The sequence below is a fragment of the Canis lupus genome, chromosome 27 (genome assembly GCF_048164855.1).
Source record: "Canis lupus baileyi chromosome 27, mCanLup2.hap1, whole genome shotgun sequence".
Lineage (NCBI taxonomy): Eukaryota > Metazoa > Chordata > Mammalia > Carnivora > Canidae > Canis > Canis lupus.
In genome coordinates, this window is record NC_132864.1 from 31,155,896 (window position 1) to 31,181,133 (window position 25,238).

At 42.5% G+C, this 25,238-nt stretch overlaps 2 protein-coding genes across 27 annotated transcripts in view; one reads left to right on the top strand and one right to left on the bottom strand.

Moving 5' to 3' along the window:
* The window catches only part of PRR14L (proline rich 14 like), a 55,623-nt gene extending 51,635 nt beyond the window's left edge, over positions 1-3,988 (bottom strand). For 2 of the 13 annotated variants that reach the window (XM_072803341.1, XM_072803347.1), the window contains exons 1-2: positions 3,797-3,970; positions 1,863-1,985 (exon numbers count right to left, since the gene is read on the bottom strand). The gene's annotated coding sequence lies outside the window, so the exon portion shown is untranslated. Of the gene's footprint in view, positions 1-1,862; positions 1,986-3,796 lie in introns of all 13 variants that reach the window. The other 11 variants (XM_072803350.1, XM_072803348.1, XM_072803349.1 and 8 more) reach the window with 9 other exon arrangements.
* A 5,204-nt stretch (positions 3,989-9,192) lies between these two features.
* Positions 9,193-25,238, top strand: part of DEPDC5 (DEP domain containing 5, GATOR1 subcomplex subunit) — a 125,285-nt gene continuing 109,239 nt past the window's right edge. For 12 of the 14 annotated variants that reach the window (XR_012019498.1, XR_012019497.1, XM_072803356.1 and 9 more), the window contains exons 1-8: positions 9,286-9,424; positions 10,112-10,235; positions 13,399-13,486; positions 13,874-13,920; positions 15,148-15,233; positions 16,343-16,426; positions 17,419-17,468; positions 23,855-23,924. Coding sequence is in view for 12 of the 14 variants with exons in the window: in XM_072803356.1 (XP_072659457.1) it covers positions 10,178-10,235; positions 13,399-13,486; positions 13,874-13,920; positions 15,148-15,233; positions 16,343-16,426; positions 17,419-17,468; positions 23,855-23,924 (483 nt within the window). In the remaining 2 variants the exon portion in view is untranslated. Of the gene's footprint in view, positions 9,256-9,285; positions 9,425-10,111; positions 10,236-13,398; positions 13,487-13,873; positions 13,921-15,147; positions 15,234-16,342; positions 16,427-17,418; positions 17,469-23,854; positions 23,925-25,238 lie in introns of those variants that run through there. The other 2 variants (XM_072803357.1, XM_072803364.1) reach the window with 1 other exon arrangement.

Consider the following 25,238-nt stretch of genomic DNA (forward strand, 5'->3'; position numbering starts at 1 on the left):
AATTATTCTCAGCTCACTAGCCTGTACCACCAAACTCTTATTTTAGCCATCTATCAAAATACTGGTAATACCACAGACTGCAGGATCAGAACAAAATTTTAACAAGATATTCAAGTTCTTTAAAACTTAATTTCTAAATACACTGGAACAATTAAAAATGGTGTAGGGGATCCCTGGTGGCTCAGTGGTTTAGAGCCTGCCTTCAGCCCAGGGCGTGATCCTGGAGTCCCGGGATCAAGCCCCACATCAGGCTCCCTGCATGGAACCTGCTCCTCCCTCTGCCTGTGTCTCTGCCCCTCTCTCTCTCTGTGTCTCTTATGAATAAATAAATAAAATCTTTAAAACATAATAAAATAAAATAAAATAAAATAAAATAAAATAAAAATGGTGTAAAGAAACAGAACTCTACAATACAAAGAAAGCTCTCTGGGATAGTTTATCAAACTAAACATCAGAACTCTTATTTTGGTAAAATATGCACATAGGAAAACTGAAAAAATATTATCAAATATTATATTAAAAGTATATTAACAGTATTACCCTGGGTGATAGGATCACAAACAACTTATATGTTGCAGTTTTTTTTGTGTGTGTGTGTGTGTTTTACAATAAGTGTGTGTTACTTCTGTTAAAACACTTTTTAAACATTATTTCCCAAGATCCAAATAGGAATAAAGAATAACCAGTAAGTGTATTATCCCTTTACTTTATCAATATCTTTCTAATCAGTTCTCTGCCTCAACCATAAAAGTTTTTACAGTAGAGTGTTAAGTAAACTTGAAGAGGAAACAGTGAATAACACATGTTCATAAAATGAAGGCAGGGATTTATAGCTTAATTCTTACTAATGACTTATAACCAACCTACTGGGTGAGGATACTAGGTAATTATCTAGTTTGAGGTATAAGCAAAAAATAAATCATAGATTCAAACAACTCTTACCAGCTGCTACTGGCTTGTCATCCTTACTGTGACACAAATGAGAATTAGATTGTTTAGGGAATGGACTTATTCCTGTAAAAAGCTCATATTTATACGGAGTATGCAATAAAGTTACCCCAATAAAAGAAGAAATTCTTTTGAATTTAGAACAATCATCTCAAAACCTGTGTATGTCAAATGCAACAGCAGTGCTGGGAAGCAATCTAGTTGCTGGTCTCCAAACTAGGAGATCAGGGTCCCCATCCTGCAGGCTATACGGCCTTGAATGTGTCACTTAACTTTCCTGGGCTTGTTTTTCACACGTAAAATGAACAAATAAAACAAAGTAACCTCAAAGGGTCCTGCCACCCATAAAAATCCCGTGACTCTAAATGATAACTTTTCTATTTCGCTTTGTTCCTCAAAGTACTTCTATAGATACCAACAATGGTGGTAGAGTTCTAACTAAGCCCCACTGCACGTACTCATGGCATAGGAAGTAATTTAAGGAACACTTTACACACAAAAAAGATGGAAAGCTTTTTCATAGAGGCAGCGTTAATTCCTATCCCACCAAATAACAAAAACATGAAAAGAAGAAAATAAACTACCGGTGAAAGATTAACACTGCAACTCTCAATCTCATTAGAATACATTTCATAATACTAAAATTCTGACAATGTGGCCCTTTCAGTTAACATTCCCTAAAACAAAAAGTTCTGGGGGGTACAAAGTTTACAGCAGTAAGTAAAACGTAGAAAAGAGGAATCAAACAAAGAAAACAGCAGAGGAGAAAACCATGTGCCCAATAATCCCCAGTCTGAGGGTCTCCCCTCCCTTTAATTCCAATGCAAAAGGGCTGCTCAAAACGAAGAAGGGAAGAAGGGTTGGGTTAGTAACACCCCGGCGCTGCCACGCTTGTGTCAAAGGACAATACTCACAATATCGATCAGGCCCTCAGAAGTTCACAACACTCCTTTCACCTTGAGAAAGGGGCTTTCTTTTCCAAGACTCGGACACTGTAGCCAATGCCTCCATGAGGGCATTCGGAGAAGGGGCCTCTTCTTGAGGGACAGAGAAAGAAGAATCTTTTAACAAGATCTCTAGACAAACAGAAAGTCGGGGAGGGAAGTCTATATACTACACAGGGCCCAGCTCTTCAACATGGAGTGTGCAGGAAATTTCAAAAGCATCAAGCACTGTTTCCCTTTCCCTTCCTTTATTAGCATGCAGAAAAAGGATCCCTCTGTCTCCACATGGGGAGTGAAACAGCGAAAATGCTCCTAATGTCTGACAAAGGCTTTCTGCATAAAAGATTTTCATTTCTTTTTCAAAGGAAGAGGAGAAGGAAACCATCTGTGCCACTCTAAATACACTACAGGAAAGAGTCTTCTTCTCAAAGGTAGAGAGTCTTATTTTTCTTGGGAGAGAAAGAGAGAAAAGAAGTTAGAAGCTCCAGAGGAGGGGGGAGGTGTGCAGATAAGCAGGAAGCTTTTTAATCGCTACAGCAGGTAGGGGGAGTGGGAGAGGACATCTCTAACCACTCAGGAAGAAGTGATAGCTTCTGTGGACAAAGGGAAGGCTGCCTTTTAGTAGCAGTTCCCCCTCCCTCTCGAGTACAGACCTGTTTCCAAAAACAAAGTCTTTTCTCCTGATTATTCGGAGACCCTCTTTGTTCATGGGGAGCATGGAAGAACCTAAACGGAGTAGAAATGCCTCTTTCTCCACCCCAGGGTGGGGGGAAAGTCTCCTTTACTAGTGAGAAAGGCTGGGGCTGAACACCTGTGATGTGGGGGTGGGGGACGGGAAGAGGCCTGCAAGGAGAAATCTGCGTCTCTATGGGAAGACATTAGTTTGCTTTCTTCAATAACAACGACAACAAATTAAGTATCGATGGCAGCAACAATGTACCAAATGCTTTACTATGCCCTAAGCACTTACACAAATTCTCCCTTAGTCCTCAAGACGACGCTCTACAAAGAGCAAAATTAGAGAACCCAAGTTAGAGATGGGGGGGAGGGGTGATCGGGACTCAGAAAGGTCCAACAACCAACCAAGGTCACAAAGATGGGGAAATGGGGACGTAGACTTGCCACTACCATATTCCAGACGCCATGCTCTTCACTGTGCAAGGGGAAGGAGCTCACTGCACACCCAGAGACCTGAGGGAAGAGAAGGCGAGGCCCCCTCGATGGACGTGATGGGAGGCGGGGGGCTGCGGGGAGCGGGGAGCCGGACTTCTAACACTAACTACCAAGTCAATTCAGGGTCTATCTCTTTGTATCTAGGAGTAAAGGTGAAAAATAAAAGGAAGAAGGTACGTCTCTCTTTTACAGGGAAGGAAGACACCCCCACCCCCACCCCGCCCCAACACCTGCAGGCAAGTTGAGGCTCGCCACTCCGTCTGGGGGGGCGCTGGCCATATCCGGGGGCTATCTACCACCCCGCCTATTGAGATAAGTTGAGAATCCCACCCCACCCCCCCCACCCCGCACCCGGGGAGCGGACACTGCGCCGCTGACAAACGCACAGGCGCGGGGGAAGAGCGTGCGCCCACGACAAGGGGCGGCGCCCTCCCCGAAGTTGGGGGTCCCCCGCCGTAGGGAGGTGGAAGAGGAGTATCTCTCCCCCGTCGGAGCCACGACTCGGAGGAGCTGCCGCCCCCCCCCCCCACCCGGCGACGCGGGGCCTGGTCCCCTCCCTCTCCCCGGGTTGTTCGCCGCCCGCAGAGCAGCCTCCGTTCCCTTCGGCGCCCCAAGAGGCGGGGAGGGGGGGGCGGCCCGGGGACCCCTCAGCCTGCAGCGCCCGGCGGAGGGTCCCCTCAGGGTGCGGCGGGGCGGCAGCGCCCGAAGCCTTCCCGCCCCCGGCCTCTTACCCTGGGGCCTGCTCCGCGGCCCGCGCTCGCCCCGCCAGCCCGGCCTCTGCAGCCGCAGCCCCGTCGCCGCCAAAGCTACCTGAGCCTACCGAGCCGAGAGAGCCCGGGGGCGCTCCAGCCGCCACCGCCTCTTCGTCTCTATGGTCTTCTTCCTCCTTGCTGCCCCCCCTCCCAACCCCACCCCGCACTTCCTCATCCGGGGCCCGAGCAAGCCATGCGGGCTCGCCCAAGTCCCGCCCCCGAGCGGCGCGCGCGCAATCCGAGGGGCGGCTCTTCCCGCGTCAGACCTCGCGTCCTGGGCCGCCTCTAGCCGCCCGCTCTGCCTCGCCCCTGCAGCCTGGCTTCTTAAAGGGGAACACACCTTTTGCACAGGCGCCTACCGAACCGCTGCTACCACCCCAGTCCGGGCCACTGTCTTTTCTGGTGCGAATGGCTGCAGTTCTAGGGGACTCTCTGGCAGCTCAGGAGATCTTTTTATAACTTGAATCAGTGTGTTAATCGTGATAGTCCCCTGCTCCTTTTTTTTTTTTTTTTAAGATTTTATTTATTTATTAATGAGAGACGGAGAGAGAGGCAGAGAGACACAGGCAGAGGGAGCCGGACGTGGGACTCGATCCCGGGTCCCAGCATCAGGCACTGGGCTGAAGGCGGCGCTAAACCTCCGAGCCACCCGCGCTGCCCCTCCCCTGCTCCTTTTAATCACACTGAGCACTAAATCTAAATGGGACCTCTGCCTCCAGTCCTGCATGGCATCTTGTTTTAATTTCTTCAAGGCTTAAACACTGGCTGAAATTGTCACGTTGCGTCTCTTTATTGATTCGTTTATCATCTGTCCTTTCCCATGCTTGTTCATCATTCTGCGGTCAGCACCTAGCACGGTGTTGGGCACAAGCAGAAACATTTGAAGGAAGGAAAAGATTTATTCAAAAGGGAATCAAAGGAGCCCCTGGGTGGCTCAGTCGGTTAAGTGTCCAACTCTTTTTTTTTTTCTTCTTCTTCTTCTTCTTTTAAAGATTTTGTTTATTCATGTGAGACAGAGAGGCAGAGACATAAGGCAGAGGGAGAAGCAGGCTCCATGCAGGGAGCCCAAAGTGGGACTCGATTCCCGGACTCCAGGATCACGCCCTGAGCTGAAGGCAGATGCTTAACCACTGAGCAACCCAGGCATCCTGTAAGTGTCCAACTCTTGATTTGGGCTCAGGTCATGATCTCAGAGTCATGATCACAAGATCCAGCCCTGAATTGAGCCCCATGTGGGGCTCTGAGCTTGGGGGGGAGTCAGCTTGAGATTCTCTCTTCTTCTCCTTTTGCCCCTTCCTCCTGCTTGCGCATGCACGTGCACTCTCTCTCAGATAAATAAATCTTTTAAAAAGGGGAGGAGGAATTAAGGAAGTTTAGGGAATGGAGTGAACTTGATCCAAATCATATAGCCCTGTGTTAAACAGAAATCTGTTGCTTTTTGGATCTTATGAACCTGGCTGACTATAGAATTAGAGATTTGGAGGTTTATGGGAGATTTTAATTCTCTCTTGTCTGACCAGGATATCTTTGAGCCAGTCAAGATGTGGACCATTTTGGCCAAGATAGTGTTTTCCTTACTTTTGGTTAAGGCTGGAGATCTATAAACCCAAATGCCAACCCTATTATTTTACAGCCTGTGAGTCCATAGATCATCTGTATATGTGTACAATTCATATATAGGCTACTACAGATGTTTTGGGGATGATTTAGCTAGAAATTTACTTCAAAACATTTCTACTTTTACAGCATCCAACATTGTCCAGTACTTTCTCAGGCAACTACGGACCTAGAGAAGGGGATCTGAGAAACCCACTATTACTGGTTTTTCTGTTTGCCTCAGGTTCTAATATGACATTGCAGCACTATTATTGATCTTAAATTTATTTCATTTTATTTTAAAAGATTTATTTATTTATTTAAGGGGGAAGGGCAGAGGGAAAGAGAGTCCTCAAGCAGACTCCCTGCTGAGTGTAGAGCCTGACATGGGGCTCAATCCCAGGCTCCTGAGATCATGACCTGAGCTGAAATTAAGAATCAGTCACCCAACTGAGTCACCCAGAGGCCTTGATCTTGTCTTTATTGTAAAATGTGACATTTTGTTAATAGTATTTTTTCTATTAATTTTTACTTTTAAAAATTATATTAAATGCTGTTTCTCTTGCTCCCAGAGGTTTTTTTCACACCTCCTTAACATTTTGTGCCCTAAGGCAAGTGTCTCAGTAGCCTGACCGCCTCACCCTAGTCCCAACTCTGCTCCTACCTCTTATAGTAGGCACAAAGAGGTCCAAAAGAAGCAGCATATATATCAATCCCCTGAAAGTCGAGGAGAGTCAATTTCCAGATAATTCCATGCTTTTGGTTAGTCAATAATTCTCCTCATTTATATATACCATTTAAAATTCTTTTAATTTGAAAGACTGGGGCGCCTGGGTGGCTAACTGGGTTAAGTGTCTGGTGCACCTGGGTGGCTCAGTGGTTGAATGTCTGCCTTTGGCTTGGGTCGTGGTCTCAGGGTCCTGGTCCCAGGGTCCTGGGATCGAGTCTCACATTGGCTTCCCCATGAGGAGCCTGCTTCTCTCTCTGCCTATGTCTCTATGTCTCTCTGTGTGTCTTTCATGAATAAATAATTAAAATCTTAAGAAAAAAAAAAGTCTGCTTTTGGCTTAGGTCATGGTGCCAGGGTCCTGGGATGAGACCTGAGTTGGGCTCCCTGCTCAGTGGGGATTCTGCTTCTCCCTCACTCTCTGCTCCCTGTACTCCCATGTGCTCTCTCTCATTATCTCTCTCTCTCTCAAATAAATTAACTAATTAAAAAAATAATTTGAAAGACCTAATGTAACATGTCTCTCATTTCATTTGGACCTCAAACACCTGTGAGGAAGGAAATACATGTGCTTTTTTTTTTTTTAAAGATTTTTAATTTATTTATTCATGATAGACATAGAGAGAGAGAGAGAGGCAGAGACACAGGCAGAGGGAGAAGCAGGCTCCATGCCAGGAGCCTGACGCGGAACTTGATCCTAGGACTCCAGGATCACGCTCTGGGCCAAAGGCAGGCACTGAACCGCTGAGCCACCCAGGGATCCCCTACATGTGCTTTTTAAAAAATATTTTATTTATTTGACACAGAGAGAGCAGAAGTAGACAGAGTGTCAGGCAGAGGGAGAGGGAGAAGCAGGCTCCCCACTGAGCAGAGAGCTCCATGCAGGGCTCATGACCTAAGCTGGACAGCTGCTTAACCGACTGAGCCACCCAGGTGCCCCAGAAATACATGTACTTTTAATTTCCATCGGACAAGGTAGAAAATTGAGAAAAGAGAAGAATTTGGTGCAAAGCCACACTGCCAAAAACAGGCTATTGTGCAGGTAGTTGTAGCACAGCAGTCTTAGAATCAAGGATCCCCTAGACTAGATCCCAAGTCCAGGAACTAACCATTTTAGCCTTCCCTAACTCTAACCAGCCATTGAGTTTTTTAAAAGTTCAAAACCTGTCAATATTTTTTACATGTTTTTTGCCAAATTAAAACATGAAATATTGCCATTTTTTGAGATAGGACACCAATTATGGAGATGCCTGGGTGGCTCAGAGGTTGAGCTTCTGCCTTTGGCTCAGGGTGTGATCCCAGTCCCAGGAGAGAGTCCTGCATCAGGCTTCCTGCATGGAGCCTGCTTCTTCCTTCCTTCCTTCCTTCCTTCCTTCCTTCCTTCCTTCCTCCCTCCCTCCCTTCCTTCTTTTTTTTTAGATTTTATTTTTTAGGGATCCCTGGGTGGCGCAGCGGTTTAGCACCTGCCTTTGGTCCGGGGCGCGATCCTGGAGACCTGGGATCAAATCCCACATCGGGCTCCCGGTGCATGGAGCCTGCTTCTCCCTCTACCTATGTCTCTGCCCCTCTCTCTCTCTCTCTGTGTGTGGCTATCATAAATAAATTAAAAAAAAAAGATTTTATTTTTTATTCGAGAGAGAGAGAGAGAGAGAGGCAGAGGGAGAAGCAGGCTCCATGCAGGGAGCCTGATGCGTGACTCGATCCCAGGACTCCAGGATGATGCCCTGGGCCAAAGGCAGGCACCAAACCGCTGAGCCACCCAGGGATCCCCTCTGCTTCTCCTTCTGCCTGTGTCTCTGCCTCTCTCCGTGTGTGTCTTTCATAAATAAATAAAATCTTAAAACAACAGGACATCAATTATGAACATCTCTCAGGAGATGGAATCAAATTTCCTTGAGGGCGAAGGAGAGAGAATTCCTCTTTAGGCCCTCTGGGTTGAAAGGACTTCCACTAGCTACTGCTGCTACCAAAACAGTCAGGAGTATCTGAATCCGTGCCTTGCATTAGAAACATTACAATGTGAAGTTAACATGTTATCCCTGAAAGTTTTCGCAACAGTTGCAGTCCACTTGATTACATGTTTTTATTCATAAAAAATTACAATTACTGTATAGTTCTTTAACTTTTGAATCCTTAAGGAAGCTCCTGTCTTGCCCACCTCCCACCCACCTTTGCCCACTCCTGTCTCCCTTGCGGTATGCGATGCTTTTTTTCTTTAAACATTCAGAAATTTCCCACAAAGCGTTAAGTCCATTAGTTGGAGCTGGCAACTTGTCAGGAGCCGTTGGGGAGTTTCAGGCACAGGCCGCACAGCTCTGATTTTCTCCTTGACAGCAGAACGATGTCCTGACCAAGAGCGGCTTGGGCTGAGTTCCTGGGTGTGAGGAGGATGCTGGTTAAAAGCTCAACCTTCAGAGCCAAGTTGGACTCAACTGGGTCAGGATCCGTCCTTGCTTCCTTCTGAGGAGTTCCGTGTCCCCGGCCTGTCTACCTGTTTGTGAAGTACAACAGTATCTGCCACCTAATAGGGATGCGACCATTCCCTAAGGAAGTCTGTGAAAGCTATGCCAGCTAGTAGTATTAATAACTAGGGAGGCACGGAATTCATCTGGGGTTTAGAGGGATTTGAAAAGCAGTCCTCGCCCTCAAAGTGAATACTTTACAGCAGGGTCCATCGCACTAAACCGCAAGTGCTCAGCGCTTTGCATTTTACAAAAAGTTCTTCCAGAAACGATACGGTGCTTCTCAGTCGCCCCAGGAGGCCAGGCGAGGGGCCACAGCGCGGTTCCGAGACCCAGAGAGGCTCGCCCGAGCTCCCCCTGTTGGCGGCTCGGCAGGTCGGAAACGAAGCTCTTGGGTGTGGATGTGAGAAGGGCTGTGCGGAGACGGATTTCCTCCGCTGCGCGGTCCGCCGTCGCGCCAGCGGGCGGGGAGCGCCGCCGACAGCCGGAGCCCCGGGCCACACGCGACGCCCCGCCCCCGGCGCGGGCCCCGGATGGGGAAGTGGCGCGGCCACCGAGACGAGGCGGAGGCCCGGCCAGAGCGGCCCGGGGCCGGGGGGCGGGAAGGGGGCGGGGCCCCGGGGCGGAGCCACCGGAGCTGCGCGGGTTCTCAGGTGAGCGCTCTGCGGCCGGGGCGGGCCGGCAGGCGCCTGGAGCTCGGGCTTGGAAGCCGCGCGGGCCGTGGGGGCGTCGGCGGGGGGCGTCCCGGGGAGGCGCCGGGGCCTCGGGAGGCTCGACCCTCGGAGCCCCGGCCTGAAGAGGGAAGGGGCTCCGGAGCTGTGGGTGAGTGGCGCTGCTCACCGGGCCCCGGGCGTGTGGAGCCCGAGGGAGGGGGTGGTGGCCCAGGTTCGAGTCCTGCCCTGGCTCCGCCTCCCGCGGTGTGGTCTTAGGCAGGCCCCCGTGCCTCTCTGAGCCGTAGTGGCCCCCGCTCAGCAGCGAGAGTGGGAAGGCGGAACCGCCGAGAGTTTGTACGGATGGACGTCCAGGGCACCAACCCCTGCCCTCCTCCTGTTTATGCTCTCCCTAAAGCGGGACGGCGGGGAGTGCCTCAGTGTCCGAGTGACCTTGGGCAAGTCCCTTGCTCTGGCCCACTTTTCCCTCTTCCGCAAAATGAGTGCGCTAACCTCTTTCAAGATCTCTTTAGTATTTGGGTGTTAGCTTGGATAGAGACGAAGTAGTGAGTGCCCAATTCTGTACAAGTTTTCCCTGGAGGTTGGCATGCACCCTGACCCGAATTCCCCTTAGTTCACAGATTCTGTTTTTGTTGTTGTTGTTTGTTTGTTTTTGTTTGTTTTGTTTTTTTTGTTTGTTTTTGTTTTTCCTCCAACCCTCCTTGTAATCCAAGCAGTGGTTGCATCCAAGGGCTGGTGCGACCCTCTCATCTGAACAATACCGGTATATACTCACTGGTCTGAAATCAAAGAACAGTCGCAAGGAAAAGTCTGACATTCTAGCTTCTTTGTGTTTCAGTGACAGAGAGGCAAGATGACTTCTCTCCCCCAAGCGTGGAACAGCTGAAGGAAACAACAGTACAAGATGAGAACAACAAAAGTCTACAAACTTGTCATCCACAAGAAGGGCTTTGGGGGCAGTGGTCAGTATTGATTGGTCTTTGGGCGTTATGTAAGTTGGCTGAGGTCCTTGTTGTATGACACACTGACTTGTGTGACACACTGACTTGTGTGACAGTAGAGGCTACAGGCAACTTAACTGAGTGAAGCAGCAGGTATGATACGATTGCAGGGAGGGCAGTGGCACCAGAGAGCACAGGCCCCTTCTAAAAGCATTTGTATTCTGACTTTTAAGGGACATTGTCAATGTTGCCAGTCTACTACCCTTCGTTTATTTGTATTTTATATTACATATTTACTGCATATGTTTTTTTTTTTAAATATTTTATTTACTTATTCATGAGAAACACACACACACAGAGGCAGAGACATAGGCAGAGGGAGAAACAGGCTCCATGCAGGGAGCCCGATGTGGGACTCGATCCCGGGATTCCAGGATCGTGCCCTGGGCTGAGGGCAGGCGTCAAACCGCTGAGCCATCCAGGTATCCTACTGCATATGTTTTATAAAATCCTAGTCTGCACTGGCTTGGCAGCTAAAAGAAATTTATGAGAGCAGTTGTACATACACATTAGACAGGTATGATCAAAATATGAACCTTTGCCTGGCTCAGAGGCTTAGTGAGGAAGGACAGGACAAAGCATATTGTTCTGTACTAAACCAGATTTTTCAGCTCTGCCTCTTTCCCTGTGACCTCAGGCAAGCCCCTCATTTACCTTATCTACAACTTCAAGCACAGTAGAACATTTTCTCTGTTTTTCTTAGCACCTGAGTGTATAAATCTGCAGAATAGGATGGCAATTAGTAGTATAATTTTTTTCCCTTTTTGTAAAGGAGTAATTTTCTTTTCTGTCCTGACAACCTTATTTGCTTCAGAAGTTGGAATTAACAACACAATGAATCTTTTTAAAATTGTATTTTACTACATGTTTGTTCTTGTGTATGTATGTGTATGTCTCTGAAGGGCAAAGACTCCCCAAAAGGGGAAACACTAGTTTCTGTATGATAGAGTTTGTGAGGATTGACTAAGATGATGTATGTAAAGTATTTAGTAGAGTACCAGGCTCAGTGCCACTCAGTAAATGTAACCATTATAATTACCAGGACAAGGATACACCAGGCATTGCTATATTTAAAACACAATTTCTGCTAAAATGCACAGTCTGTTAATACTAGACTTTGTATGTGGTTGATGCTGCCTAAACATTTGTGGAGTAGAACTGAACAGACAACAGAAATAACTTTTGACAGAGGGAAGGATACAAGGATAAAGTATATACAGTGTATATACAATGTATGCAAGTCTACTTTTTCATGTGTATGAAACAAAGTCAGGTAGGTCCTATGCTCAGTCTCTTACAGGACTATAAATAAAAACACATCAAACAAAATTAGGTACATATCTGTGATATATATATGAAGATTATGAATATGACAAGGTCCCTTGTCCCTAAGGAGTTTTTTTTTTTTTTTTTTTTAAGATTTTTATTTATTTCACAGCACAAGCAGGCAGAGTGGCAGGAGAAGGAGAAGGAGAAGCAGGCTCCCTTTTGAGCAGGGAGCCTGATGTGGGGCTTGATCCCTGGGCTCTGGGATTATGACCTGGGCTGAAGAGAGACACTTAACTGACTGAGCCACCCAGGTGCCCCCTAAGGAGCTTTTAGCCTGATGAGACAGACATCCAAGAAAGGAAATGATAAAATGAAACGGTGGAATTTGTTCTCAGGGATTTTAATTCAGACTATGAAAGGTAGGGCAATGCATCACAGAGGATTTGACATAAAACTGTCAATGAAAGCAATATACCAAATAAAATTTGGGATTAACCCAGTGCTTTGCTTTATTAGGCTGAATTTTTGTTGGGTTTGATTATATTTGAAATTTAGATATATTTACTTGTCATGTTTTAGCATAATTAAAGGCCATATCTTTTCCTCAAAATTAAAACAGAAAAAAAAAGTCACTCCATTTTGGGGTGCCTGGGTGGCTCAGTTGGTTAAGCATCTGTCTTCGGCTCAGATCATGATCCCAGGGTCCTGGAATCAAACCCCATGTCGTGCTCCCTGGTCAGCAGGGAGTCTGCTTCTCCCTCTGCCCCTCCCCTGCTTGTGCTGTCTCAAATAAATACATAAATTATTTTTTTACATAAATTATTTTTTAAGATTTTATTTATTTGTTTGAGATAGAGATAGTGAGAGAGAGCATGAGTGGGGAGGAAAGGGAGAAGCAAGCTCCCTGCTGAGTAGGGAGCCTGACATGGGGCTCAATCCCAGGACCCTGGGATCATGATCTGAGCCAAAAGCAGATGCTTAGCCAACTGAACCACCCAGGTGCCCTGATAAATAAAATCTTAAAAAAAAAAAAAAAAATCACTCCTTCATTATGATTCTGAGTTTGTTATATGTGAGTTTTTCCCAACTCCAGTAAGGGTGGGTAGGGTTATATAAACATATGAAGCTATGTCCTCCCTGTATTTTAAGAGTCTCATTGGACCCTAATGTGAACTGATATCCAAAGTTTTTCCCTGATCAAGTGTTGCATTTCAAAATCTAGGTCATTTTACTTGGCTTGTGGTTTTTGTTTTGTTTTGTTTTATGACATATGAGAGGTGGTGGGCTTTAGGCGGAAGAAACCTTGGACTAGTTATCAGTCCTGCCTCTACTGTTATTAGCTGTTTATCCTTAGGCAAGTCACTTTATCACCTAGGTCATTTCTTCACTTCTGTTAGATCCAAAGATTTATTGTGAGCATCTTTGGAAATTCTTTGAACACTGTAGAAGTATAAGGAATTGTGCTCCATTTGTGAGACTCAAACTATTTTGTTCCTGGTATATGCTAGGTATATGATAATTTGAGGAAGTAAAGTGTTAATCATGAAGGTTTAATTTCCAGAGAGCAAGGGGCTTCTTTTTCCCTGTGATCAGTGGGATGGTAGTAGAAATAGCGTGGGCTCTGAAGACAAAGTTCCCTGAACCACTGCCCCACTCAGCTACTTGCTAGCTTTGTGCCCCTGTGTGAATGCTTTAGTTCATCTGAATTGCGATTTAAAATTGAACCTCATCCTCGAGATGGGGTGCTAATACCAACCTCATGAGGTCACGAGGACCTAACATGAGAATGTATGTACCATAGCCTGTCGCCCAAGTGAGTCTCTTTTCTGCTTGAGATTACTGAATTGTCTTTCAGATGATGAGCTAGTCATGAACCCTAAAGTGTTTCCTCACATCAAGCTTGGAGACATTGTGGAGATTGCTCACCCCAATGATGAATACAGGTAAACATCTCATTAGAATCAAGGGAACTACCAGGGCAGCGTCCTGTTTCAAATATTTTGTTTAAGGGGCTTGCAAGGCAGGATAGCCTTTATGTAAAACTGTTCCTAGCCCTCTAGGTTTTAATAAACGAATAATCTTTTTAAAAGCTTATTCTTTTTGTTTTTAAAATCAAGATGACAACTCTTTGAAAAATTGTGTAGCATTTATCTATTTCCTGGAGGACAAGTGGAGAGTTTCTTTGTTTCTAAGAGAACTCCCCTCCCCGACTTGTTGTGCTATAGGTAACAGTATGTCCACAGGGATCTGTTTGCCTTTTGTGGGGGGGTGAAGAAAGTTGGTTAATTACCACTTATGGCATCCTATCTCTTTGTTGGTTTCTCCCCCAGCCCTCTGCTTTTGCAGGTCAAGTCACTTAAGGAAGATCTACAGAAAGGTAGGAATTCCATTTCTCTTCTCTACTGTTTTATTTTCACACTTAGAGAAACTGTTCCAGAAACTGTAAGGAGCGTCTCTTCATAATTTCAGGGAATGAGGACATAGTACTTCTTTCTTTGTCAAATTGTGTTCCCCTAAAAAAGATTGTCAGATATCAAAACTGCAAAGGAATCTCATTTGTCAGCATCCTGAGGGCACTGAAGAAAAACCATCTTTATTGTCAGAAGCAAAGTTAACCTGAACAGGTGAAGCTTTATACTTAACTCAAAAAAAAAAAAAAAAAAAAAAAAAAGGAAAAGAAAAAGAAAAGAAGAAAAATTATTGGCAAAGCATGCTTTCCTAAATACTGTTTTTTTTTTTTTTTTTTTCACAAGATGTTTGTTAAGTACCTACTCTGGGTGAGGGAGGATAAAGAAACATTTCATGATTACCTATCACAAATGCAAGGCACTGTACTGGGAGCTTTTTGTAATGTCTCTTTCTTTTTATCTTCCCACACAACTCTTGACTGTGGGAGGGAACTTAGTCTCAGCAAGGTGAATTGGCTTTCCTGACGTCAGGAGTTGAGAAGCCAGAACAGCCATTCTACTTACTCATTCTGGATCTGACCCTTTCTTTTTTTTTTTTTTTTTTAATGACTGTACCATGCTGATCAAGGAACCAAAATGTTAATTGATAGCAAATAAGGTAATTCCTTAAATAGTGCTTAAAAGAAGAAAAAATCTGATTCGCTCTAAAGGATTATGATGTCCACAGCTTTTATAATTCAGTATGATGGGGAAGCATTTTATAAAACCCGAGTCCTAAGGGTTTCCTCCTTACTCTCACCACATTATCTCCTGCCATCTGGTATGTTTCTTACTTACCAGATGTAAGGGCCCATTGAAAAGTAACTCGGCTACTTTCATTCCAAATGAGAAATGATCTCCTTCCTCTTCTGAATTTTTACAGTTCTTTTTTATGTTGCTCCTTAATTTCTTTATTTTTCCTCTTTCTGTCTCTCTTATTTTTTAATTGCTGAAGGGTCAGGTCTTATTTCACCTGCTTGTTTCACCTAAAAAGCAGAGCATTCTAAGCTTTAAGATGCTGGAAGGCAGAGAGTGTTTCTTGCCCATGGTCAAAGATCATTGTGTTGCTTGTCAAATGACTGAGTGTTTATAGATTAGAATATATTTACCTGCTTTTTTCAGAATATGTTATCTGATCCAGATTTCTTTTCTTTCAGAAACTATTAGTGTGGACCAGACTGTGACTCAAGTGTTTCGACTAAGACCTTATCAAGATGTTTACGTGAATGTAGTAGACCCTAAGGTATGTCTTTGTTCTGGACTTGAATATCTTTGGGGAATGAGGTGTTTGTTCTTTTTTTAAGACTTTATTTATTTATTCATGAGAGAGAGAGAGAAAGAGACAGAGACACAGGCAGAGGGAGAAGCAGGACTCCCTGCTTCCAATGTGGGACTAGATCCAGGATCTCGGGATCATGCCCTGAGCTGAAGGCAGATGCTCAATCACTGAGCCACCCAGATTTTCTTTTGGGAATGATTAATACCATTCCTAAAAGATTAGGTCTCTAAGGAAATAATGAGTTATTGGGCAGCCCAGTGGCTCAGCGGTTTAGCGCCGCCTTCAGCTCAGGGCGTGATCCTGGAGACCCGGGATCAAGTCCCACGTTAGGCTCCCTGCATGGAGCCTGCTTCTCCCTCTGCCTGTGTCTCTGCCTCTCTCTCTCTCTCTGTCTCTCATGAATGAATATATAAAATCTTTAAAAATTTTTTTTAAAAATTAAAAAAAATAAAAATCTTTAAAAAAAAGAAAGAATGAGTTATTTAAGTATAGTGTTGAACTATTAAATATGTAGTCACACATAGGTCACTTAGATTCTAGGTATTCTCTAGGTTGCATTTAAAGCCCTCACCCTTTTTTTTTAAAAGCTTTCCTAAAAAATATATATACATATATATGTATGTATATGTCAAGGTCAGTGTGAAATTTTCTATTAAGATGCTATAATTTCTCTGTGTGTTCTCATTTCTTTTTTTTCTGGAATGAGAAATGATGCTATAATAGGTTAAAAATCATTGTCTAAAATATATTATTGACATTATCTGGGAAAATAAAGCACAGATTTCAATGTCCTGTGCATGTGCCAGAATTAAGACTAAATGCAGAATTATTTCTTTGGTACTCTTTGCACTTACTCATGATCCAGCTGCTGTAGCATCTGTTGTAGACTTATCATCTGTACTCAAAAGCCTTTTCTGGGAGGATGACGTGCTTTGTTAGTGTTGTGTTATCAGATATTCTTCCAGTAGTTTTCTTGTTTGCTTAAAGATTTCTTCATGCTGAGTGTACATTATCTTAAGACTATGAAGTGTGGCAGAGTAACACAGAGAGGTATGTTTGATTATCCCTTTTAGGATGTGACCCTTGACCTAGTGGAATTAACCTTTAAGGATCAATATATTGGCCGTGGGGATATGTGGCGATTAAAGAAAAGTTTGGTAAGATGTGATTAAAAAAAAGAAAGTATGTTACTTTTCCCATTATGTTGAATAATTTATGTTCCTTGTAGAGATTTAGTAGGGAGAGGGTATAAAATGATTTCTAATTCCAGTATCACAGATAATTATGGTAAACCCTTTGTGTATCTTCTTCCATTCTCTTTGTAGTTTTTTTTTTTCCTGAGCTTTGTTTTGCTTGTTTATAGGTTTTTACTCCACATTTTTTATTCGAATGGGAAATTGTTATTTTACAGTTGAATGGAACTTTAGCTTTCATATGTTCATGTCACCTCCCCATGGACAGGTATTTATTACCCTTAATTTATAGGTGTGAAAACTGCGATTGAGAGGACAGCGATTACCCAAGACTAAAAAATTATAGTCAGTGGTTGACACCAGGTTGACCCAGATCTTGTTGCTTCCCAGTTAGACTGCTTTTTGCTGTATTCTCCTCCCATTTTCCTGATTTATTTATTTTGAGTTAACATTTTCTACTTAAAATGATCTGTAAATTGTGACCTGGTGCTGAAAATTCTTCTTATTGGGCATTTTGAGCATGATAAAGCAACAAATTATAGGTAGAATTTCCATACAAGGAATATTTTAAGAAAAAAATGTTTGCTCATTTTTTATTGGATAGGGGAGGGCTCCATTCTAGAAAATGAGAGCTAAAATGAGAAATAAGTGTTCTGTAATTAAGTGAGTATGTAAATAAAGATATGTATGCAAACGTATGTGAAGATAAGTGTGTTAATGAAAGTGGGCACTTATTTTCCACTTGGTCTTTATTGTCTATACTTGTCACAGTCTTAAGAACCTACTGTTATTCCTGCCCCAGCAGGTTTGCTTATGGGGTAAATCTATTACTCCCATGTTAATTGAACCTTGGGTTGTTAGAAGAAATTAAAAAGGCAGGAGACTTTCTTTGTAACTTTTTATGGCCTTGATGTATTGTTGAATCTCATATTCTCTGTCTCTCTATCTTCCTTTAGGTCAGCACATGTGCCTATATCACTCAGAAGGTGGAATTTGCTGGCATCAGGTAGGTATTACATCACTATTGACTTCTCAACTAGTACCTGGGAGTAGGATCTAGTGCAGTAACTGGGCTATATATGGCATTTGAGGCATGGGATGTCCATATAATAAAATGCACTGAAGCTTAAAAGGTTAGATTGCTGTTGCTAAAACAAACCAAAAAACCCCAAAATCCACTATAGTAGATTTTTTTTTTAAAGATTTTATTTATGAGAAACATGGGGCTGGGGGTGGGGGGGTGGCAGAGACACAGGCAGAGGGAGAAGCAGGCTCCATGCAAGGAGCCTGATACAGGATTCGATCCCAGGTCTTCAGGATCACGCCCGGGCTGAAGGTGGCGCTAAACCGCTGAGCCACTAGGGCTACCCCTATAGTAGTTTTAAGGCGAGTGGAAGTTGCTGAAGCTGCATGGTATTCTGTAACAAAGGAGGTATAGCCTCATAATTTTAGAACTAGAAAAAGCTGGAGATAAATATAATTAATCAGACCTTTTCACTTCACAGATGAAGAAACAAACTTGTAGAGACAAAATGACTAGCACAGTAGTTCCTGATTTGCTGCCTTTTTAACCATATTGCACTGCCCTTGATTTATTTATTTTTTATTTTTTTATTTTTGCCCTTGATTTATTAAAATTACTCCTAAAATTCCGTTTATAAAGAAGAGAGTAAAATGAAAGTCCTTTTAATTCAAAAAGCACAATGTCCACAGAGTAAAGCCTTCAAACAGTGCAAAAAGGTATATAATGAAAATTCTTCTCCTTAGAAGAAAGTTTTTTTCCTGAAATTTATCATGTATAACACAAGCATGTTTACATTTGGTTAACTCACTTCTTTTTTTAAAAAAAGATTTTATTTATTTATTTTAGAGAGAGTGCCAACAAGTAGGGGAAGGGCCAGAGGGAGAGCGAGAGAGACTCTCAAGCAGATTCTGTGCTGAATGTGGATCCCAATGTGGGGCAAGATCCCAAGACAGAGACTAGGACCTGAGCTGGAATCAAGAGTCAGATACTCAACCAACTGAGCCACCCTGATGCCCCTGGTTGACTCACTTTTAATAGCACCAGGATTGACCAGTGGGTTCTGGTGAGGTAGTCTGGTCCACTAAAAGTTCCCTATCGACTTTTCACTTAATGGTTTCACCAATTGATAATTGTTGCAAGATGATGATATTCTAATTCGGTCATTTCTTCTACCTTTATTAGCCAGAATCCTGTCTGTAAAAAACATTTCATCAATTAGGGCTATTTGATTGGTCTGAACTACTGGTCCTAACGAGAAGAAAGGATAAAGGATTATTTTTTTTTTCCCAAAAAGGGGATAGTTCAAAAATTGGAAGGTCAAGAGTCTTAGCAAAAGATTTTAAAGCACAGCCCAAGAAGTGACTAAGCCTTGAGCAAAACAAGAAATGCAAACTAGATTCATGCTTTCCAGTATAACATAGTCTCTCTGAAGTGGTGGGCCAGGAGTCAGGAAACCTATAATCTACTCCTGCACTACCAGTGATTAGCAGGGTGAGTTGGACAGGTCAGGGGGACTCTGAGTCTACTCCTCTGCAAAATGAAATGGTTGGTTTAAAATCTTTTTCTGTAAAGGACCAGAGAGTAAATATTTTACACTTTGGGCCACATGGGTCTTAGGTCTCTGTTGCAAATTCTTCTTTTTTTTTTTTTTCTGACATTTAAAAATATAAAATCCATTCTAGCTGTTGGCCACATAAAAATAGGAGATGGGCTGGATTTGGCAGGCTATAGTTAGCTGAGCCCTTGTTTAGAAACCCACTCAGATACCTTTCATTCTTAAATTTCTTGTTTTTCTGTGCAAGTGCCCATATCCACATGGTGCCAGACATAGAAATGAAAACCCTGATATAACATCAGGTTTAGACTTTAAAGATATGTCCTAATATTTTGCTCATTCATGGTTAAATGTAAACCACAGTCTTACTATTTCTCTGGAAGGCTTATTTATAGTCTGCCTACACGGGATCAAAAGTCACTTTCTTTCCTATAAGGAGGCATGCAAATTAAAAAAAGAAAGAAAGAGAAAAGATGCTGTGGACCTCACATAACAAAAGATAGTCATTATTTACATAAAGTCATAATTATTGAATTTTTCTGTAATTTAGCCTCTTTACCCAGTAATTTAGTTAATACTTAAGAATATATGAGAGTTTCATTACCTTGAAATCTTGCCTTTAAAACATCATTTTTCCTTCAAATATAAACATTTTGATTTTCTCTGAATAAATTCTCAAAATATTCTTCAAAATGTTTAGTGATGCCTGAATGGCTCAGCGGTTGAGCTCTGCTTTTGGCTCAGGACGTGATCCTGGAGTTCAGGATTGAGTCCCACAATGGGCTCCCTGAGGGGAGCCTGCTTCTTCCTCTGTTATGTCTCTGTCTCTCTCTCTGTGCCTCTCATGAATAAATAAATAAAATCTTAAAAAAAAAAGTTAAAAATAAACCCTGCAGTGTATTTTTTAAAATATTAAAATTTTAAAAATATTAAAATTTTAAAAGAAAAATATTGCACTAAAATCTTATCTCCTAAATAATAGCATTTTGTTTTTTTAAAACATAGAACTTAGAAACCTTGTTTATTTGATCTTATCGTGAAGAGATCTCATTTTTTTCCAGATAGAGTTTTGGGACTGCTGACTAGCTAAGGTTTCTTTTTTTACTTAAAAAAAAAATTTTTTTTCTGACTCACACTCCAGAGGGAGCAGCACTGAATAATTTCTGGCCCTGACTTCTCAGCTGTCCAGAAGAAGACAGACTTGTGTGGAGAGTCACAGTTAGAGCCCATTAATATACCCAGTTTGGGTATTTTCCTGCTAGATCTTCCATACCTCAGAGATCTTCTGGGATCTTCTCTGACTTGAGTCTGATTCTGCGGTGGCCATTCTCTTAAAATGTCTTTCCTAATTATAGAATTAGTACCAAGTACCACTTGTTTATCATGTACTAGATATTGGGCATATACTAAGTATTACTTACTCCAGGTAGGCAGTTTGCAAAATAGAATAAAGAAGCAGAAAAAATAAACAATATTTCTACTCAGAATCAGCCACTATTAACATTTTGACACAGTTCTGCCAAAATATTCTGTCTTCCTCTCTACCCTCCCCACTTTGACTTGAGATAATATAGTATACATGATTTTATATACTGTTAAAAAAAGAAAACCCAAAAACTCTATTTTCATTATTTGAAAAAAAAATAAGACATTTGGGTAATAGAGTATAAAGAAGAAAACTTGGGGCGCCTGGGTGGCTCAGCGGTTACGCATCTGCCTTCTCCTCAGGCCCTGATCCCAGCTCAGCAGGAAGTTTGCCTCTCCCTCTGCACAGCCACCCCTCCCCGCATGCTCACATACTCCCTCTCAAATAAACAAAATCTTTTTTAAAAAAGAAGAAAGCTGAGGTAGTCCTGGTGGCTTAGCAGTTTAGCGCCACCTGCAGCCCAGGGCGTGATCCTGGAGACCCGGGATCGAGTCCCACGTCGGGCTCCCTCCATGGAACCTACTTCTCCCTCTCTCCTCTCTCCTCTCTCCTCTCTCTCTTTCTCTCTCTCTCCTTCTCCCTCTCCTTCTCTCCCTGTCTCTAATAAATAAATAAAATCTTTAAAAAAAAAAAGAAGAAAACTTACAATGGAATATAAGCCAACTGTGTACAGATAACTACTATTAAATTTTAGTGTAACCTTTCAGTATTTTCTTTTCTTTTTTGAAATTTTTGAAAATTAAGTAACCTTCATGCCTAAAAAGTGGGGCCTGAACTTGCAACCCAGAGATGAAGAGTCACATGCTCTATCGTCTGAGTCAGGCACCCTTTTTATATATTTTTAAAATTATTCATAAATTATGCATACATGTATTTTTACTTAGATGATAGTGTGTACTATCTTGTATCCTTTGTTTCCACTTAAAAGCTTATAAGCATTTGTGAAGTTAAAACTCCTTGTAAACATGATTTTAATGGTGCCATGATATTCTGTTGTCTGGATACATAATAATTTACTTAGCTTGTCTGCCATTGTTGGACATTTAGGTTTATTCAAGGTGTGTTATGCAGATAACACTACAGGTATTATATTTTGCATTTATTTTAACTTTGTATTCACAGAATGATGAAATTTAGTTGTAAAGGGTAGTGGAGATCACTGACCCACAACAGCTTGCTCCATAGAAAAGGGAGGAGAAATGCCCTGCCCACACTCCTACATAAATCAAGGACTAGTACCCGCCAGGTTTCCTCCTTCATCCTCAGGGCTTGGCAGTGTGTCATTCTGCCTCTTTTTTTTTTTAAGATTTTATTTTTTATTCATGAGAGACAGAGAGGCAAAGACCTAGGCAGAGGGAGAAGCAGGCTCCCTGCGGGGAGCCTTATGTGGGACTCATTCCCAGGACCCCAGGATTACCACCTGAGCCAAAGGCAGATGCTCAACCACTGAGTCACCCAGGTGTCCCCCATTCTGCCTTTCATGCAGGGAGCCATGTGCACTCTTGGGCTTTGTCCTGAGGATGGATATTTTGAATCTGTCACTGGCAGTTTTTCTTCCCTTGAACCACCAGAAAAGAGAAGAGAAGCTACCTCAGGGCCATTCTCAGTTCCCATTTGGGTAAGGGCAGATTTTAGGTTTAGGAGCAAAGGTTAAGATGGCATTTTCTGTGTTTGTGTGTTTTATAAAGAACCATTTACGTTGGAATAATAACTGGTTTACAGTTCACCAAATCCTCTCATTTACAATATCTCATTGGATCTTCCCAAGAGCTGTAGAAGATGGATGGGGCAGGGTTCTTATTAACCACATTTACTGTTTTTTAAAAAACTGGCTCAGAAAGATTGTGGCTTGACCTCCACAGACAGTGGAGATGCTAATCTAAGCTCAGATTTTCTAACACTACTTTGTCTATACATACTAGCAGAAATTGGTACGTTAGTGTGGTAACAATGAGCTCATTTTAGAGGTCTGGATAATCTGGTATTTAGTGGCCTGTATGCAGAGTACTTTGTGCTAATAGAACTCAGAGATCATGGGAACATTGAATCCTTCCTTATGTTAAAGAAACAGAAGTCTCTTCTCAGGTAAGCTTGTTGGAGTTGTCCACTCACAGACACACTTGAGCAAAGGAGTACCAAGAGGTAGCACTTTTGGTGAAAGCAGAGCTGGGAAGCATATTTAAAAGCAAAACAAAATATGGGCTTGGTCCAGCTTTCTTCATTTTACAGACAGGAGGGAGGGCCAGCAAGGCTGACTGATTGTCCAGTGTTTCTCAGGTAGTCTGAGCTGTGACTCATGGTACACGGCATTTTCCTCGCTTTGATTTTATCTTTTCTTCTTTTTTATGAGGACTGATTGCTTAGGGCCAGGCAGGAATTTGCATTGGGGTTGCTAGAAGAGAAGGGCTTGAGTGGTTGGTTGAGGGATGATTACAAGGTCCTCAGATAACAGCTACCCCTCTCCAGGATAGCATTTTGTATTAATATTTACCATTGTTACAGTTCTTGCTAATATAAGTAGCCACTAATACTCTTAATACAAATAGCTGCTAGTACTCTTAACTCTAGAACCTTCTATCCCAGCACTGTCCCGAACAATTTCTCCACAGTATCTGGTTTAATTCTTAGGACAGCTCTATAAAGTAGATTTCATTATTTCCTTTTTTTAAGATAAGGGTGCTGGGCCTCAGAGTTATTTCCCTATGGCCATTCAGCTCCTTAAATGACCCTCAGAACTGAGATTCCTGCCGAGACTAGTTCCAGTCAAGGCTGGTCAGCTCAGAAGGCTCTGCTCTTTGAACTGTGCTATTCATTTTATGCCCTTAATACATTTCAGAAGAAAAGACATTAAGCCCCCAAAGTGTAATATCAAGTTGCCATGAGAATTTTTCCACAGAATAGCCTCCATTGAATAGGGACTCTGGCCCTACATTCCTCCTGACTGCTTGTCTTCTAATCCTGATATTAAGATGGATTTTGTTTCCGTTGAAACTCATCATATCAAAACTGGGATTAGCAAAATTGTTGTCAATCCTTCCTGTTTTTGTGACATGGACCCTTTGAGATTTGACAAAAACTGTAATTCTCTGCCTGGAAAACTTTGCACGGTTTCAGAGGATTCATGGATTTCCTGAAGCCCTTTCTGAGACTTGCGTGTTGCCTATGGACTCCCAGATTAAGAATGTCATACAAATTCAAAATTCAATACACTCTGAGAATTCTTTATGTTGTATAATCTGTTCATGACATTCTCTCTGGAAGGAAATCTATAACTGGGCAGGTCATTTTGGGATAAGTATCAGAGTACAGTGATCCACCCTGAAGTCATCCCTGTTTCTTTGTGTTTTATATAAGACTTGTAATAACTCTTGTGTGTGTGTTTTTCAGGGCACAGGCTGGTGAGCTGTGGGTCAAGAATGAGAAAGTCATGTGTGGTTATATCAGTGAAGATACCAGGGTGAGATTAATAAAATGCCTTTTGGTTTTGTTTCTTTTTTTTTTAAGATTTTATTTTTATTTATTTATTCATGAGAGACATAAGACATAGAGAAAGGCAGAGACACAGGAAGAGGGAGAAGCGGGCTTCTTGTCCATGCAAGGAGCCCGATGTGGGACTTGAACCCGTGAATCCGGGATCACGCCCTGAGCCAAAGGCAGATGCTCAACCGCTGAGCTACCCAGGCATCCTTTGGTTTTGTTTCTTCATATGATTACATCTGAGTCCTGAAACCAACAATAAGACAGAAAAAAAGCAAAAACTTGATAATCTCCTGATGGATACTATCCATCCAGGTAGATAATATTGTAATATTTGTCAAGGACTCTTGGAATTCTAATGTTTTACAGTTGGATCTCTATAGTTTGCAGTCGATCATTGTTTTCTTTTCTGAAAGAAGTCTGAACCATAGCTATAGTATCTAGCTTTCAGACTTCAATGCCTGCTGATGCATAGCAAAAGTTATTAAACTCAGGAGAAGAATTGCAGTTAGTAAATATCAACAGAAACCTTTGCAAAGGAATCCCCTCTTTGGCTCTATTCTGGTTGGAAAAATCCAAAATGAACAGCTGTAAACATTACCCATGCTGGTGAAACCACCTGTCTGTTTTTCCTTGTTCTAGTCCCCTGCTCCTTTGAGAGCAGTGGTTTGAACAGGGAGTGATCTGGTTTCCACAGGGGTTTTTTGGCAATGTCTGGAGACATTTTTGTGTGTCACAGCCAGGATTTTGTGAAGCATGTTGCTAAACGTGTTACAGAGTATAAGGAAAATCTCCAGAACAAAGAATTACTTGGTCCAAAATAGCAATAATGTGATGGGGGGGCTGTCTTACACATTATGGGACATTTAGCAGCATCCCTAGCTTCTGTACACTAGATATCAGTAGTACCCTGCAAGTCATGATAAATAGAAATGTCTCTAGACATTACCAAGTACCTCCTGGAGGAGCAAACTTGCCTCTAGTTGAGAACCATTTGCCTTTATAGGTAACCACTATCTCAATTCTTTTTTTGTATTTTTTCCTGTTTATGTAGTGTTAATATATATGTGTTTTATCTAAACAGTATGTTATTTGTTTCACTTATTTTTGAGCTTTATAAAAGTGAAAAAAATACATGTAGTCCATTTTAGTTAGCTTTTTTGTACCTGATACTATATATATGTATGTATATGTGTTTATTATTATTATTTTTAAAGAGTAATTTATTTGAGAAAGATCTAGTGCAGGTGTGTGAGTAGGGGAAGGAGCAGAGGGAAAGGGAGAGGAAAAGAAT